This window comes from Thermobia domestica, chromosome 9 (genome assembly GCF_964235325.1).
Source record: "Thermobia domestica chromosome 9, izTheDome1.hap1.1, whole genome shotgun sequence".
Classification (NCBI taxonomy): Eukaryota; Metazoa; Arthropoda; class Insecta; order Zygentoma; family Lepismatidae; genus Thermobia; species Thermobia domestica.
Window position 1 is genome coordinate 146,412,242 of NC_137462.1, and position 19,567 is coordinate 146,431,808.

Here is a 19,567-nt window from a genome sequence, read left to right on the forward strand (position 1 = left end):
GGTACCTACTATAATGGTCCCAGGCCGCTTCATTCCTTCCCCAATCCTTTCTTCCTTCCGTTTCCTCGAATAGTGTGATTGCCGAGGGACGTCATCCCTCATACGTAACGGGTTCATATGGCCATAGCTGCCGAAAGCCCAGAAATCGGATTCCTAATTCTAACCAACACAGCAAATACTGTCATCTGACATTTGAAATCCAGGGGCGTAACTACAAGGTAGATAGACAAGCAAATGTCCAGTGGTTCACAAGATGAAACAGCCTACTTGTGTTTATAATTTATATTTGTAACAAAAGTGTCCATTCTTAGCAAGGACCGATGAGTATGCAACCCGCAAGCCAGTAAAGTAGTTTGGGTTGTGTAACAAAGACTTCTGAGAAACTATATACTTTTAGATCCTCAAGAACGTGATCCCAATTCCTGTCGAGTACAGAAACGAAGAAAAAGATGGCTTCTTACGCCATTAGATCTGGTAAAGATCGGATAGGTGCTGACTGCCACAGCCAATTATTGGTGCTGACTGCCACGACTTGTTCTGATTACCGATAACAAGGTGCTGACTGCCACGACGGCGTGCTGACTGCCACGAGCCTGAAGAAAAGTGGGCAGTAGCTCCCCCCCCCGCTTTAAGTTACAAAGTTCCTCACTAGGTGGAACGACATAAGCTTTGATGTTTATAAAGGGATTATTTTTTTCCGTTATACGTATAATTTGAATATTTCGTTGTTTATATTAATTGTTTCGTTGTTTATATTTATTGTATTATTTAATGGATCGAGTACTGTAAAGAAAAAAGATATGTATATATTCACTCTAATAATGTCTTTTAAACTCTTGCAAATCTTTTAATAATTTTTGTATTAAGAGAAACCAAAACTCGAGAATTGTGTTATATCATTTGAGTTTAAAATGGAGTTTACAACGTCACAGAGAGGAAAACCCGTTTTAATGCACCATGGGTTCCAGTATCATTTCCAAAGACAGAATGAAGACGGTAGTGTATGGGTAAGGCAAATGATTTTACTTTTTATTTTCGTTTTTATTCTCAATATTTATTTTTTCTAATTTGTTTAAAACATGTTTGAGAATATTTAGAACAAAAACACTCTTGAAAAGCCTAACAGACCATTGGAATTGACCAAGGACTTGTCCTGGAAGAGGGTAACAGTCCAATGGTATTGTGGATAGAGTGTGCTTTCAATATCTTTTAAACTTGTTTCATAACTTTTAGAACAGTTTAAGATAATTTCCATTCCAAGTATTAAGAAAAAAAAAACTCTTGAAAAACCTAACAGACCATTGGAATTGACCAAGGACTTGTCTTGGAAGAGGGTAACAGTCCAATGGTATTGTGGATAGTGTGTGTTTTCAATATCTTTTGAACTTGTTTCATAACTTTTAGAACAGTTTAAGATAATTTCCATTCCAAGTATTAAAAAAAAAGTCTTAGAAGTTTGGGCTACATACATAAATTAGAGTAGTCGTCAGTGTATATTAGAGTCATTTTTGTAATGATTTTTATATATCAGTATATATCAGTATAAGCCAGTATATATTAGAGGCATTTTTGTAATGATTTTTATATATCAGTATAAGCCAGTATATATTAGAGGCATTTTTGTAATGATTTTTATTTTCTTTTTTACTTCACGACGTAGTATTGAACAAGTCTCCTGGACGACGTGCGTACTGAAGAAAGCAAGTGACAAGGTTCCTATCGGAGCCGCCTGAACGTATGGAATAAATGTGGTCTTAAAATTCATCGCGTTTCTTTCATGCTTCTTGGCGTCCGGTAACGTTACGTCTAGCAACTTTCTCTCAGGCTCGTGGCAGTCAGCACGCCGTCGTGGCAGTCAGCACCTTGTTATCGGTAATCAGAACAAGTCGTGGCAGTCAGCACCAATAATTGGCTGTGGCAGTCAGCACCCGTGGCAGTCAGCACCCCACCTAAAGATCTACCTGTTTACAAAAATTGGTGGCTCTAGATGACTCCTTTCTATGCGAAAATCTGATGACAGACACGAACACGCATACATTCTTTTATACATTAAAAAAGAATTACACCAATATCCATGCCATTCTTAAATCTGAAGTTATTACCGTAATGAAGTCATAAGATAGTGAAGTCACTTCCTTTAATTTAGTTTCATACACCCGCCACATTGAATTTTACGTCTCTAACGTAAGCGATCCCCACAGTCGGTACTTTGTGAATTACTAAAGTGAAAATTTTATTGTTATAGAAATTGTCGCTGTTTCCTCTCTTAGGAGCGGAATTTTTCGAAAACGCTGCCGAAATTGTCCTTTATTCTCCTTAGGAGCGGAATTTTTAGAAACGTTTAAATTTAAAATAAAGAAAACAAATACGGTATTTAAAGTCTATGTATATCGAATTTCAGATCTCCAACTTAAGTGAATCCTCACATTTTGGCACTTTAAACAAAGGAAAATTTGAATATTTTAGAAAAGTTTCCCTTTCCTCCTTTTACAAATACATATTTTTGGTAATCGTGAAACATATATTCTTTTATTTTTAATAAGAAGTTTATATGCCGATTTGCATCTTTCTAACTTCGTGATATACACTATTCTTAGAGAAAAAAGTAAACCTACTTTTATATCCTTAGGATATGCATTTTCAAAAATATTTTCTTACCCCCTTACTTGCATGGCGAAAGGAGTATTCTGTCCAAATTTCACGCTTCTATCTATAGTGGTAGCAATAGTATGGCTCGGACGATAATGATTTATTTCTACTCTTCCATAGAATAGTATATGCTTTTAGCTAATCATGTTAAACACAAATGGTCTGTTCAAAATTTTAATGCCCCCCCCCCCTGACTGGTCCCTAAAACGAAGAAAGATAAAATTAAATACTTCAGCTTGTCCCGCGATTATGCTCTTTAAGGCTAAGGGAAACCATGATTATGGCAAATGATTGATGATAGAAGAATTGATGGACTGATAAAGTGGGAGGAAACGAGAGTATATTGAGAAAACCCATAGACACGATGTTGTCCTCTACAAACTTACTTGGCCAGGGATCGAACTAGCGACCCGACGTACCGAAGGTAATCGCTCTACCACTGAGCCCCCGCCCCTAAAAATAATCATAATCTTAGGAGCCTGCACGTCTCTAGTCACACCCCTGTTTCAATTATCAAGGATAGCCTAAAGATATTTTAACGGATTGCTTTGTGAAATACTTGCAATGCTTAATTTATAGATTTTTCGAAACTTAATATTTTAGTAAAAGCTAAATATGCCACTGAGAATAATCAATGTTTATTTCAGAAAAAAAAAACTGTTCCGGGGAGGCACACTTAGTATTCCGAGGGATACTGATGGTACTATTCTATTTATTATTATATTATAGACGTATTATTTTGGTCTCCTCCGGGGGGCACTCGCAGAGCTCCGGGGGGTATAAAAACATGTCTGGAAGAAACACTGAGTACAACAACTTTTTGTATGACTTCCATGAATACACAAAGAATGTATCTTACCTTGTTTCATTATCAGGTGGTTTCTTCCTACCTCGACGCATCTTGCGGAAAAACTCTATCAATTTGCGGAACATGCTTTTCCTCATAATAATGAAAGTACACTTAAAAAAGACATTATTGTTCACATCATACGATGGAACACTAATTTAATGTCCACTTTTATTCACTAATTTTGCATTCTTCTTAATCACTTATTAACGTTTAACACACATTATTAGGTATAAACTTGTTTCAAGTTGAACATTTCATTTCATAACCGAGGCTATACGAAGCGTGGACCTAGATTTACTCTATGAACGGAACTACGTGTATTTTTCCCCATCAGACATGTGAATCAAATTCTGGACAATACGCACAGAAAACACTCAGTCTTAATATCCACAAGGTTATTTGGGTATATTTTATAGTAGAAAATAACTTCGGAGAATTGTTAACTGCATTGTGTTTGATTTTAATCGTGTCCTCATTTTGTTACATTTCTGGCTAGACAAACTTGTCGTCTGCCAACTGAGAAATTCACACACACAATTATTAATCAATGACATCTAAACTCACAATGCAAATGCGTGACAACGGTTCTCGTTCCACATCTGAAGTTCCCTGCATATGATTTATTATTTAAACTTTACACCACTATAGAATCAAACATACACCATGTACTCTGTACATTTGAATGTCACTTCTAAGTACGCGCACAAACTTTTGCACACATGTACTACGCAAAGCACACACAATGAATGAGAAAATAGGCTTAACACACCGTAAAGAAGAAGAAGAGAAAAAACTGACGATCAATCTTATCTCAATCCAATGACTGCATGCAACACGCGCCGATTCTAACAACCAGCTGCACTGATTACCTCCAAATCGTTATTCACTATACACAATAAGGTTTCCCCACTGTTGCCAAATCGTCTCCCTTATTTTAGGAACAGTATGTGTGTGTGTGTGTCTGTCAAGTTCAAGTTCGGCCCTTCAGATGTTCAGTAGCTCGGACACCTAATTTAGCACAATCCTTCTTCAGTACAATAGGCTAGTAGTAGTGGCGGTCGCAGTAATCATGGTTGTAGGGACTTGCGGGGGCACCGGCCGCTCGAAACTAAATAAAGCCCATTCAACCCTGAAACACAGCCAAGCTGATGTCAAGAAAGAAACATTAAAAAAAGAAAAAAAGTTTTATTTGCACATGCAACTTGGCAATGTTGCACCCTCTTGACAAATAAATTTTCAACGAAACGAAACGAATGCAACTTGTTTCTTACGAACTTTTTTTTTCATTTCTTTTTTTCCTGTTTATTTTTAACACGTCACATCACCATATGATTATTTCTAAGAAGCTACTGAACTCTTTGAAACAAGTATAGACAAAGTACAAAGTGAAAGTTCTTGAGGTGGATGAAAACTTATCTCTGCGACAACATACTTCGCATTCTTTATCTGATTCGCAACTTCCGTCAGTCAATATTTATCTTGTGCACATTTTTATCTTGAACGTTGTTGCATCATAGAATGATCAAGTAAGGAAGAAGAAGTTGTATTAACATTAATGATGACAGCGGGTATTGAACTCATACACAAGAATATTTCAGAAATAATACTTCTCTGACCTTAAAAATAGTTATTTAACAAAGTATTGAGTTTGTAGAGGCGATGAACAAAAAGTAAATCCCTTATAATAGTGTTTCTCATACTGTGGTCCGCGGACCACAATGGTTCTCAAGGTTAGTAAAAAAAAAAAAAAGGCAGCAAAAATACTCTGGTAAACCCAGTAGAAATGTGAAATAAAAGGAAAATAAACTTTTCTGCAATAAGAAAAGCGATATATCCTTTCATCATAGGCAACCAACAACACTCTGCTGCTGCACAGGTTGCATAGAAATTAACAAATTCATGATTTTTTTTTTTTAAATAATACGTAAGATTTGATATGAGTTTAGCGTCCCTTTCAGCAGCGGGGCTATTTGAAATGTGAACCTTCAGATTTTTAACGTGGGGTCCAAATTACATGAGCTCCCACCCGGAATCAAACCCGGGTCTTCCGCTACAGTACAATTAAATCACCGTTACCCCTGAAGATGTTAACGAATTAACCCCATTAATGAACTCGGCCGAGATATTCATCTAGCTAATTATTGCAAAGAAATAAAAATGAATTCAAAAGTTCGCTTTTGTTCAAGACTAGCAGCGTTCACCCCGCTTCGCTGCGGTCACCCCGGAACGCAATAAACTTTGTTACTTAGATAATTTTTACTTTTTCGCTTTCAAATTGCAGTAAATTTTAACATTATAGCGCCTGTCATTTATGTTAACCCGCCGAGTGACATGGTCATGCGGGTTGCATATACATACGTTTATTTTTACCTATGATGAACTAATTACAAAGGATTTGTACGTATGGACACTTGAATGGTCACTTATCTCAAGACACTGGTAATTAAAAATTAAAGTGATATGATAAAAACCATCTAGGGTCCAAATCCTAATAACCCCCCAAAAATAAAAGAAATTGGTTCAGCCGTATTAGCGTTATGAGGGAACAAAGGATTTGTACGTTCTCTTTTATAATATAGATTTATCGTGTATAAAGACGATCTACCATGATACTAGTTAAATTCAAGTGAATTAAGAATCATACACTATAGTTGAGAATGTCAAAAAAGTTGTAGATTACGTTCAAATAAGGGATTTTATAGTTTAATACATTAAAAATTATACAAATTCTACTCGTACAATTTTAAATACGATTATTACGAGAACATATTCTTGACAGCCTTCAACTATTTTTAAGAAAACTAATATGTATCGTAATTCTATTCCCACCAATACGAAATTAAGGTATTTTTTATAAGTATACTGGTATAGACACAAAACAGATAATGTTTTTAAAAAACGATAAATTTGCCTTCCAAAAAGGGACAAAAGTAGGCTGATCCGTAGAACATTCCGATTAATAAAAATTGTCTCCACTTGAAAAAAAAAATGGAAAAGTTCTACCGAATATCACTTGCACTGGTAACATTATTGATCATGTACTCGCTTCAACATACTCGTAAAAAAAGTCTTAGTAAGGAAGCTCTTTTCTTTATACAAATTATGCATAAATTATCACAACAAAGGGAATATTTACTTCTAATCCCTCATCGATTCAAACTAATTCGTACCGAGAAGAAGGGCAAAGAATATGGAAACCAGAATCCTCTTCCCGAAAATTCTCGAGTTTATATAGATAAAATGGTCTTTTAAGTAATTTTCTCTCTCTCTCTTAAAGACACTTGTTTTTTTAAAGATATACTGACTGTTTTTTTTTTCGAGAGAGGACGGAGTACGGCCTTATTATTATTATTATTATTATTATTATTATTATTATTATTATTATTATTATTATTATTATTATTAATATTATTATTATTATTATTATTATTTCTTTAATTCTTTTCAGTGCAGTGGTCTCATTCACAACCCGTTCTACAAATTACAGTAGTAAAGTAAGTGGATTTAATAGTAATATTATTACTATATGATTATCTATTTATATATTATTACTATTATTATTACTTATTCCAATGATACCAGTAACAATGACTAGAACTGCATCATAAACCATGGTTATATTCAGTGTGCTGAGATAAACCTAGAATTAAAGAAGAGATCTCAAGGCTAGTTGATGCTTAGAAAGAATGATTGAGGGTTGCTTTCTTCTTAACCGGTACCTATGTGATGCACTTGGCGTAGCCACAATTTCTCAAATTGCGTTGCATCCCATTATTCTGGAAGTCTTTCCGATAATATTTAAAGCCATGGTGTGAGATAGATATATTTTCAACAAGGAGCGAAATTTCTTTTTATCTGTTGCTGCATTGTTGATACCAATCGTTCATTGATCAGTCGTTCAATCCCCAATCATAGGCTTGGGTGATTTTCAGGGCGTCATTTTTTTTTTTTTCATTTCGAAAGAAAGAGTGATAACTGTCCCTAAAATATTAATTAAACTGAATGCTCTTTGTGCTTCCGCGAAACTCTCAGTAATTATTTATTATTTGTATTTTTGAAACATCAATCCTCTCTGTCAAAGTAGATTCTCAAAAAAAAAAAAATTATATATATATATATATATATATATATATATATATATATATATATATATATATATATATATATATATATATATATATATATATGCACTAGAGAATTAATTTATTTTTCGTAAGTAGGATCTAGAGGTGAAGAGAGATTTCGGACAACAACTGTTTCGGACGAACCGATACGGACAGGTTGAATGACAGCACTGAACAATTATGAACAAACCATATTTAAAAATTCTGAAAATAGGCTACTTATAAGCTCCCAAATATTTTTACAAGTGCTTAAATAGTAATTTCAAGATCTTTCATATTGTGTGAAGATTAGAGTACCTGGTAATTGTGCATTAAGATTTCTACACCTCTTTACTTTGTAGACGCTACACGGTTTAATTACAAAGTTTTTTTTTCACTTTCCTCGCTGTCTCCACGTCATTTAGTAAAATTCAAAATTGGTGTTTATGGGCGAAACTCGTTTCAAAGGAAGGATTAAACATGCTGTAAAGCTAGATTATTCGAATATTCTGTATGCCTAGGTGTTGCGAAGCCACAAACACCTACAGTGTAAGTAAGTAGTGGACATTCCCTTTTTTTCAATATGACAATTGTTGTGTTCACAAGGCACACAATCTGTAGGCGGTTTGAGGTACACTCAGGCACCTTAATGTGATCTACAAAATCTTCAGATTTAAATCCAATGGAAAGTTTGTAAGAATATTAAGAGCAGCGGTTGTAAAACAGAAATAGCTATTCCTGTTCTTTGTGAAAAAATGAGATTTAGTGATGCGCAAGTGGACTCACGTCGATGTGGGATATCGTGGAGTAACTTCGAAACAGACACATCAGGTAGTTATCCAAACCAGAGGCGGTGTTGTCTGGTTCTATGTTAGTAAGATGACTAATTATTTTGTTCACTATTCAATATGTATAGTCCTGTTCAAAATTCTGGTTAACCAACGGTTAAAAAAAAAAAAAAACATTTCCTATCGAGAGACGAAAGTACGTGAACAAGAAAAACAAATTTTCTTTTTAGGTTAACATCTTTACTTCATGCCAAAATACTAACCATATCGTCCTATGTATAGTTGTGACTAGTGACGGCTTTTGAGAGAAGTCACATCGTAAAAATTTTAATTTTTATCGCTACAAGCTAAAAGAAAGTTATCTAATGTACTCATTCTTGTATATATATATATATATATATATATAGGGAGCACGATGGTTCAGTGGTACAGTGCTTACCTCTGGTGTGTGGGGGGGTCTGGTTCGAGCCCAAGCTAAGTAAGTTTGTGGAGGACAACATTGTGTCCGTGGGTTTTCTCGGGGTACTTCCGTTTCCTCTCACTTTCTCATTCCACTAATTCTTCCATCATCATTTACTTGCCTTAATCATTATCTCCATTAGCCTAAAAGGGCATATTTTATTTCATCTCATAATTATTGTATACAGCTTTCCAAAGCTTTCTTTCCTTACAATGTAGTGATGAAATTTAATTTTTTTTTTTTACCAATGTGACTTCCTTCAAGAACCGCCACTGGTTTTGACAATACGGGCTTTTAAACAGATTTTTTAAAACATGAGCATTAGTATGCATGCAATAAACATGTAATCTAAAAATTCCGAAATCTAAGTTCCTGCTTATCAACTTAAAAGAAGATATTCTCCCGAAGAAATTTTAAAGAAAAGAGCCAAGTTTTAAGGCAATCTTCTACGAATGCGCCTGCTACTTTCCCCTTTAGGATCAAAACTCCCCCTTGCTGCTTACTTGACAAGGTGGTTTTCTCGGAAACTTTCAGGAAGGGGAGGGGGTAGTGACTCTCCTAATCTATCAAGCTGTCCATCAAAGCGAGACCAAGACGACACAGCTCGATTTCGAACCAATTCCAGCACCGACGCTACACATCCATCAACACGGTGTCCCACGAGATGTTTGCATAACATATAACGACATTCTTCCCCCTTCTCTCCCAACAAAACTAATACATCCCGTGTTTTTATATTTCGTCTTCGTCTTCGGATACCACGCATATAGAAATGTATCTGTTTCTAGCTATTGACGTATTTCTTCTTTTTCTTGCTATTTTCAAGGAATAGACTCGCATTTGTCAACAGATGGGTCGTCGATATCGACAAGATGCATAAATGCAAAGCAGAAATTGGGGATGAATTTTGTGGTTGAAACATGTATAAAATAAAACAAACTACAGAAAAGCAAAAGCAACTTAATAATCTCTCTACGGAAACGTAGATTACAGCACGATTACTGAAAGGCAAATAAATGGGCAAGCGAATTCAAAGAATTTTCTCGTTGCCGATGCCTTGAAATTTATTGTAGTCAATTGTGTAGTCATATATTGGCTCATATTATGGGATGGAAGGTGTGTATAAGGCAAAAAAAAGTCTCGCTATATTGGAACATACCTAAAACTGAGAATTCAATGAATAATGGAAATGTTCTGCGTATTCATTCTATTTTATTAGAAGTTTGTAATATTTGCTATCATGAGGTCCTTTGTGGGGATTACCCGATACATTACTGAAAATATGAATAAATAAATAAATAAATAAATAAAAAGATACAGGAAAAAGCTGTTCGGAGTCCACTTATGAAGACACACCATCATCATAGGTATTCTGTCATTATTGACACGTCACTTACTGCAACTGAGAAGCTTCCATGCTTCAGTCTTCAGCTTATCTCTTCGTCTTCACGTACGATTTTTCTGTTTTGGTACTGTCCAATTTAGAGTCATTCGTCCCTCTTTTCTCTTTCCTGCCACGATACCCTCATGACACAGTTCCTTCAGTTCCTTCTTAGTTAATGTCTCAACCAGTTTTTTTTCCTCCTCCGCTATTTCTAATACTCTCTCATTCGTATATCCGTTCGACTCAGCTAATCCTCTCCATTCTTCTCCACACCCACATTTTGCAAGCTTCCAGTCATTTTTCATCACTTCTGCGTAATGGCCATGTTCTGTCCCATACAGTACAATACTCCACAAACGTATTTTATGAGTCTTTTTAACCCCTTCTACAGGCTCCTTTTGCCATTTCTATCCTTGCTACCCAGGTATCGAAAACTAGTCACCTGTTCTATTTTCTCCCTTTCTACTTCCATATTTGACAGCGATCGCTTCATTCCAGTCACCATGGCTTTTGTCTTTCTAACATTTATTTTCAACCCTTATGCTTCACAGAGCTTCCTCAAATGAAATGAAATGAAATTTTTGAGTTTTACGTCCCTTATGCCAGTTAGGCTAAAGGAGACGGTGATGATGAGTAATGAATGAAATAGTGGAATGAAGAAAGTGGGAGGAAACGGGAGAACCCCGAGAAAACCCACGCACACGGTGTTTGTCGGGAGTGAGTTCACTTGGCGGGAGCAGGGTTTGAACCCGAGACCCCTAGCACCAGAGGTGAACGCTCTACCACTGAGCCCCCTCAGCGCTTCCTCAAGTTTTCTAATATCTTATTGATTTTCTTTTTAGATTCCGCCACAAGCGCCATACCGTATCATTTGCAAACTGTATGCATCTAATCATTCTACCTGCTACCGGAATGGTGTCTTGCGTTATGTAGGCTCTTTTCAATGTCTCTTTTAGATAGTAATGTTGGCGAGAAACAGTATCCCTGTCAAATTCCCTTTCCAACTATATTCTCCTCTGTTATTTCCTCCCCTACTCTAACACTTACTTGTTGGTTCATAGATAAGTTTCTTATGAGTATTCGACCTTTTCATTCCAACCCAATCTTCTTTAGAACTTCCACCGACAATACCTCCATTCACTTTGTCAAAAGCCTGTTCTAAATCAATAAATACTATATACACCTCTTTCCCCCTTTTCTATAATCCTTTCTCCAATCACCCTAATAATCCGATTGCATCTCGTGTCCTTACCTCTCCTGAACCCGAATTGTTTCTCCTCAACTTTTTTTTATTTATTCTTCCATGAACCTTCTGTTCAGTATTCGAAGCAAAATTTCTTGTACCTGCGATACGAGACATAGCTCTATAATCCTCACATCTCTCTGGGTTTGATTTCTTACTAGGGAAGTACATGAAGTGATACGCGGGGATCTGCAAGTGTTATATATCGTTGGAAAGGTCACACCGAGTATATCTAACATGTAAAATATCTCGCTTAAATGGGGCCTGTAGGGGGCGTGGCGACCATTTGAAAATCAGAACACGGTACGCTCCGAAACACCGAAAACATGGACAAAATTTGAAGCTATGATGCAATTGTTTTGAGACGCGGTATATATAGGTTTGAAAGGTAGCTGAATACAAATCTAATATCAAATGTTTACAAATCAAAATGGCGGATCCAACTTGGCGGACACAAATTACAAAAAAAAAAAAAAAGCTATGGATCTAAAATTGGGTATATAGATACATTCGACGTCGCTATGAATAAATGGGATACCAAAAAATGTAAATTTCAAAATGGTGGACAAGATGCAAAACACTGCTATGGAACTGAAAGCAAGTAGATAAAGATTTTCGTGGTCGCGGGGTACGAATCCAATGCTAAAAGTGCAAAATGCAATATGACGCATCCCATATGGCGGACAAAATGTACAAAACTACATAATGGACGTATATGTATTGAAACGAACCTGGGCTCCGTCTCGATTTAGAAAAGCACATCACGGTCTTGAATTAGAGACAAGATCGAAACTACTCTCGATGTCAGTACCATCCCTCCTACGGAGAGTGGACATTTGTCATATATATTTCTCACAAGTGTACACGGCACAATGTGAGACCGGAAAGACAGTTATGGAAGCATAACGATATTTTAAACACGCACTTTTCATTGTCACTGTTCGGATCTTCAGATGGTATCTGCCAATAGTCGCTACACTACACGCGCCATTCTTGTGAGATATTACAGATGTAAAGTATAGTCGATGTGAGCTTTTCAACGATATATAATACATGCCGATCCCCACGTATCTCTTCGGGAGCGGGGGAGAAAGTTGGTAGCAAAATAATTATTGTCTATGATTGCAATCTGTTCGTATCATACAACTTTCATATGCGCTACAAAACCTGCCCTGCATTCTGTGCCTCAATTTCGGCATGATTGTATAGCAAAACACGTTCCCTGCTTATTGTAAAACATCATCTGCCCCTATTTGCCCCCCTTATGTACTATAGGTATTTTTCTACTATATGTCTAAGAATAACATATGTCCGTTCTGTACACTTTTTTTTTTTCATTTTTCGTCTTCCACATTGGATCCGTCATATTCCATTTTGCACTTTTTACATTCAATTCGTACTCAGCGACCACGAAAACATTTAGCCAATTTCAGTTCCATAGCAGTGTTTTGCATTTCGTCCGCCATATTGGATCCGCCATTTTGAAGTTTACAGTTTTCGGTATCCGATTCATACATAGCGACGTCAAGTGTCTCTATATACGCAATTTTAGATCCATACTTTTTTTTTTGTAATTTGTATCCGTCATATTGGATCCGTCATTTTGATTTATAACATTTGATGTTAGATTCGTATTCAGCTACATTTCAAACCTATATATACCGCGTCTCAAAACAATTACATCATAGCTTCCTATTTTGTCCACATTTTCTGGTGTTTCGGAGCGTGCCATTTTCAGATGGTCGCCACGTCCCCTACAGGCCCCATTCAAGCGAGATATTTCACATGTGAGGTATACTCGGTGTGACCTTTCCAACAACATATAACACATGCAGGTCCCCGCGTACCACTTCATGTACTTCCCTAGTTAGCCATTGATATCGTGACGTTTTAAGGAAATCTTTTGACACTCTCCTGTTTTGGGCCCTTGTCTTCGACAGTCTTAAAGAATTCGATTGGTATATTATCTATACTAATTGCCTTCCCACCTCTAATCTCGGATATAACTTTTCCAAACTCATCTATATTTAAAGCCTTGAATATTTCATTTTCCACTTCAACATCTAGACCACGTGACTATTCCTACTCTCAGAAAAGTCCTCATCATATTCTTTTCTATTTTCCTAAGAGTTTACTTATCTCGCTGACTACCTGCCCATTCTTACTTTTTTTTTTTTTTTTTTTTTAACTGTCATCGTAATACGTCCTCATTTTCCTCCGAAGTTTTATTTGTATTGATGTCACTTCCTTATACATTCCCTCATTTCCCAACTCTTTCTAATTTTTCTATGTCTTCAAATTTTGTTTTGTAAAATCCTTCTCTTGCTCTGTCTATTTCCCTTCGTAATTCGTTGTTTAACTTCCTGCTCTACTCTGTATTACTCTGTATCCACACTGTCCTTTCCCCATTATTTTCTGTAACATCTGTCCTGTATTCCGTGGCTTCCTAGCCAATTTCTGTTCGCGATAACATACTACTTCTTTCGTAGTCACGCTTAATATGCCCCCAGCTTCCTTCCTTCACCTTATGTTACTAACCTGTACCTATAATTTCCTCGTTTGGTACTTTTCTTTGAAGTTTTCTAGGGAAAAAAATCTTAATTGTTGCCTACTTTTTTTTTTCTGGCTACTCTTTTCAGTTGATCATCCACTTCGGCCAGCAGAAGGTTAGAGAAAAAATCGGCCCCGCGAAGGGTCTTCGCGGTCTTCAAGCTATTCAGATACCTATCCTGAATAATAAAATAACATGGTCTATTTGGTATTATCAGCCATCTATTGAGAGATTACCATATATAGAACTATCTTTTTCTCTTGTGGTGATTGAATCAAGTGTTTCCAACTACTAGTGAATTCTGTCTACAGAAATTGACTAGTTTCTCTCCTTTCCATTTCTTTCGCCTAAACCATATTTGGTATTACAGGACAGTTAAATGGTGACCATTCTGTAAACGCTGACCACACGAAAGTACGTTTCCTACAAAAAAGTTTGTTTTCTATGATAATTTATCAATGATATATCAGATAGCATATTTTTTATTTTATTTAAAACTTTAGTGTGGCCTCACAAGGCCCATGACAGAAGACTGTAGAGTAAGCATATCGGTCCATTCGATGAGTTTTCTAACATTTTTGCAATAACCTGTGCCATGTATATATATATATATATATATATATATATATATATATATATATATATATATATATATATATATATATATATATATTTCCGTTCAAATTGTAATCTTTACAATAGAAGATATAGAAAATGATCATAGATACAGGTTTACTTTACAAATTAAATATATTTGTCAAATTGATATATAAGTGTTATCTATTGTTTACTCACCTGATATCATCAATGCCTGGATGTGAATTAGTTGCTCCATTTTCGTACGGTGGTGGCGATGAACTACACAAATCACTCAACATAAAGTCCAAGTCACTGGCAAGACTGTTTAAGAGCTGCGAAAACACAAAGATAGCAATTAGTATTTAGAAATATTAAACGTGTACACATTTGAGCTATGAATGGGGCGTAAAGGAATACACCCACAAAATATAAGAGGTGATTTATTTTACCAAATAAAAAAAACTAAATTAACAAATAATAATAATAATAATAATAATAATAGAAGGCTGTAGGGAAAATAATCATTCTCCTGTGTTCCAAACTGAAAACTAAAAACTTTTCAGTTATTGATATTAAATTAGACATTAAAATAACCGTACGTCGTATGCATTACCCTTGTTATTAGTACTCCCCAGATTGTTTGATCTGAAGCTTCAGACTTATGGCTAATTTATTGTCTAATTTAATAATTGAAAACTTTATTTTTTTTCACTTCGGAACATAGGGCAATGAATTACTTTCACTGTAATAGGTTTTTATTTGTTAATTAAGATTTTTATTTTTACCTTTCAGTGTATAGTATGAACTATGAAGTACTCAATAAAAGAAAAGTCATTTAATAAATTAACCATCGCTTATGTACTATGGATGATTGTGAGTGATAAATTCCCTCTGTTTTCCTCCAATTATATCAATTTTCTTCACTTATATCAGCGTTTTTTTTTTAAAAAAAAGGGGGGTATCACATCACAGCAGAGGCGCAAATCTGTCTTCAACACTGGGGGGAAGGGATAAGTAAGACCATTCCCATATATATATATATATATATATATATATATATATATATATATATATATATATATATATATATATATATATATATATATATATATATATATATATATTTAAGCTATGTTCAAAATTTTATGAAGTTGAGAAACAATCCTGTGGAGCATCAGGGGAGCACAGTTCTCTTCAACATTGAGAGCCGGGCAGATTTGAGGCTCATCAATTTCATCTCACTTTCCTTTTTGCCAATCAGACAAAAATCACCACATTTCTCCCCAAAAAGCACATTTCAAATCGGATTATTGGGGGTTACAGTCCCCCCAGTTGAAAGATTGGAGGATACATGTCCCCCTCATCCCCCCTGGGATTTGCGCCAGTGCATCACAGTTTGCGACACCAAATCGTAGAATTATAATACAAACAAAAAATTCCATCGCAAAATGCGAAGCATCTAAGACCATAACGTATTACCGAAATTAGCTAGTCTCATAAGAAAACAGCGTACTACAGATTTTCCTTGTTGATGGGAGTTTATTTATTTATTTATTTATTTAACTATGTAATTGTGAGAAATCTCTCCTCGAGAATTCGATATTTCCCTTTAGATGCTTCTTAGGTTCTCAATAATACATATCAATCTACTATGGACTAAGCACAATGTTGCTGAAGACTGCCTGTAGATATGAAATGAAATGAAATCTTCAAGTTTTACGTCCCACAATTATGGCGGTTAGGCTAAAGGAAACGGTGATGATGAGAGATGAGTGAAATGGTGTAATGAAGAAAGTGAGAGGAAACAGGAGGACACCGAGCAAACCCACGAGCACGGTGTTTGTCCACCACAAAATCTACACGGCGCAATTTGGGATCGAACCAGGGACCCCAAGCACCGGAGGTGAACGCTCTACCACTGAGCCACGGATCGCGCCCCCCAATGCCTGTAGATATGAGTGCTTCAATGAGTTTTCGAAATGCAAGATCGGAAATTAAACAACTAGTGAAAACACGGAACTTAAGCAGTGATCCCGTTTTCTGTCCTATTGTTTCAAGCTCTGGGGTAAAAAGTTCGTAAACGACACACCTGCATAGTTACTTCATAGCAGTGGCCCAGCAACATCTTTTGCTACGTCCAGTGTTTCTTCCATACATGATTTTGGGGGGGGGGGACTGTCCTCCGGCGGAGACCAAAATAATACGTCTCTAATATAATAATAAATAGAATAGTGCAGTGTAAAAATAATATGTGCCTCTCCGAATACTAAGTGTCCTCCCCCCCTCGGAACATTTTTTCTGAAAGAAACACTGACTACGTCCCCTGTTTTTCACTGAAATGACGGATTCCTCCGTTTCGCCTTTTCCTGTTTCGCCTTACATCCTTAAGCCATATTAGAAAACATGTTGATAAGCATCTTATCTTAAGGCGAAACAGGAATTCCTGTTTCGCCTTAATGTATGATGCAACACGAAGCAAAATTTCTCAAAGGGGAATTTTCTGTTCACATTGGGAATTTCTACAAACGAAGAAACGCAAACTAGAAGATACTCAGTATATTTTCAGATACTCAGCAAATAGGGCTCTTGAGTGAAACTGAGTTCTTAATGTGCTCTTTGATCTTTTGAAATTTTGTTAATTTTAACCAAATTACTTCTTAAAAGACACAGCAGTAGGCAAATTTCACTAATACTCAAGCGCTAAAACAAAAAACTACTATTATTTAATATTCTCTTATATACTTTTATATAAACTCTATGCACAAAATTTTGTATGTAAACAAATACCTGTTTTGTAGTGTGACAAATTATATAAAAATGAAACTGACTATATTTGTAACTTAACAACTTCTGAACCACCAGACCGATCTCAATAAAATTTTCAACGTAGATGGTGTTCGGGCCTAAGATAGTTTTCATCATTTCACTTTGAAGTTGCGACTTGGAGGTAGGAAGGGGGATATATATTGAAAATGACCGATATTAGTGTCGAATCCATAGTTTCCGGGACCGCTGAGATGAATACTGACACTTTCGATGCCGTTTAAATCCAAATTCAGGTCCACAACTTTAGGGAGGAAAAGATGTATAAAAATGATTGAAAATGGCAGATATTACTAGTGTCAAATTCGGGGTTGCTGAGATGGACAGTGACACTTTCGATCCTGTTTAAATCCAAATTCATTATATATAATATAAAGTGATGGAAAATGGCCGATATTAGTGTCGAATCCATAGTTTTTGGAATCGCTGAGATGAACAGTAACACTTTCGATGCCCTTTAAATCCAAATTCAGCGCCGCACCTAGGGGGAGGGAGAAGGGATAAATACATAAAAATGATCGAAAATGGCCGATATTAGTGTCGAATCCATAGTTTGGGGTCGCTGAGATGAACAGTGACACTTCCGATGCCGTTTAAATCAAAATTTATCCCTCATCAGGGCTCTTGAAAGGGGAGAGTGACATGTAAAAGTAATTGAAAATAACATACTAGTGTCGAATTCATAGTTTTGGGGATTCCAGTTCATTGGTGACAGTTTTGGTTTCCTTTATGTCAAAAATCAAATGTATTCTCCCTGTGCGAAGAACGGGTATTTTGCTGGTATTTAATAATAACGAACGGAAGTTTCACACGTTAATTTTTTTTAAATATATTTCTCGCTGCTCAAATTTACACTTGTGCGGTGTGTAAGTATGTGTAAATAAGATCATTCCTCTTTCTGAGTTGTTTGAAAAATATACAAATAATGAAGAGGGATTTTTCACCAGAAATCAGAAAACTAAAAAATAAAATTAAAACCTGCTGCTTTTTGTACTTTTCCCGCTAGCGAAATACATTTTGTATACGCTGCAGACACGCTACAGCAAATAAGATTAACATCAGTAGAAGAAATAGTTTTTAAATTAAATTTTCCGGTTTTTGCCAACATTTCCGAAAGATTTTTAATGAGTTCAAAATTTCCGGCTCCATAATATACAGATGGTGATCAGAAAAATGGAAACACCTGAACGAAATTGCAACTTACCAGATTAATATGGTGTCGGGCCACCTTTCGCCTTCAAAACAGCCTTGATGCGACGTGGGATGGAGGCATAGAGGTCGTGAATGGTAGCAAGTGGAATTTTACACCATTCCTCGTGCAGGGAATCGGCCAGTTGTGTGAAAGAGGATGGAGGTGGAAATCGTCGCCAGAGTCGTGTTTCCAAGATGGACCACAGATGTTCAATTATGTTGAGATCTGGGGATTGGGCGGGCCAGGGGAAGTGTTGAACTTCATCCCGATGTTCCTCAAACCACGCTGCAATAACGCCAGCTGTGTGAATGGGTGCATTATCATCCTGGAAGATGGCGTCATTGTCCGGGAACAACATCCGGACCATAGGATGCAAGTGGTCTCCTAAAATTGCGACATAATCGTTGGCAGTGATTCGTCCGCTAAGTGTGACCACAGGACCCAATGAAAACCATGATATGGTGGCACACAGCATCACCGAGCCGCCGCCATGTTTCACAGTTGGGCGGAGACACTGCAGATCATAAGCTTCTTAGGGCGTTCTCCACACATACACGGCCCGTGGTTGGGAATAGGGTGAAGGATGACTCATCCGACCATGTCACACGTTTCCAGTCCGCAACGGTCGAAATTGCATGGTTGCGGCACCATTTGCGGCGTGCGAAAGCGTTATGGTCCCTGATGAGCGGTTTGGCCCGTGCAACACGACCCTGTAAGTTCATGTCATGTAATTCGCGGTGGACTGTGATTGTCGAAACAGGGTGGGGGAGGTGCTGATTGAGTTCCTCCGTCACTTGCTCAGCAGTGGCACGACGGTTCTGCGTGACAATGCGCTTTAATACCCGGCGGGACCTGTCACTCATGATTTTCTTCCGCTCACTGTTCCGCTTCCCCGATGTGGTTTTCCTGTGTGTTGTGTAGGCCGTCATCACCTTCGACACTGTC

The 19,567-nt window shown here is 36.6% G+C and overlaps 1 protein-coding gene across 3 annotated transcripts in view; it reads right to left on the reverse strand.

The window, feature by feature from the left end:
• Positions 1-19,567, reverse strand: part of spri (Src homology 2 domain-containing protein sprint) — a 946,527-nt gene that overhangs the window by 458,722 nt on the left and 468,238 nt on the right. For 2 of the 3 annotated variants that reach the window (XM_081771977.1, XM_081771978.1), the window contains one exon: positions 14,824-14,939. In XM_081771977.1, the coding sequence (XP_081628103.1) occupies positions 14,824-14,939 (116 nt within the window). Of the gene's footprint in view, positions 1-3,508; positions 3,655-14,823; positions 14,940-19,567 lie in introns of those variants that run through there. The other variant, XM_081771981.1, reaches the window with a different exon arrangement.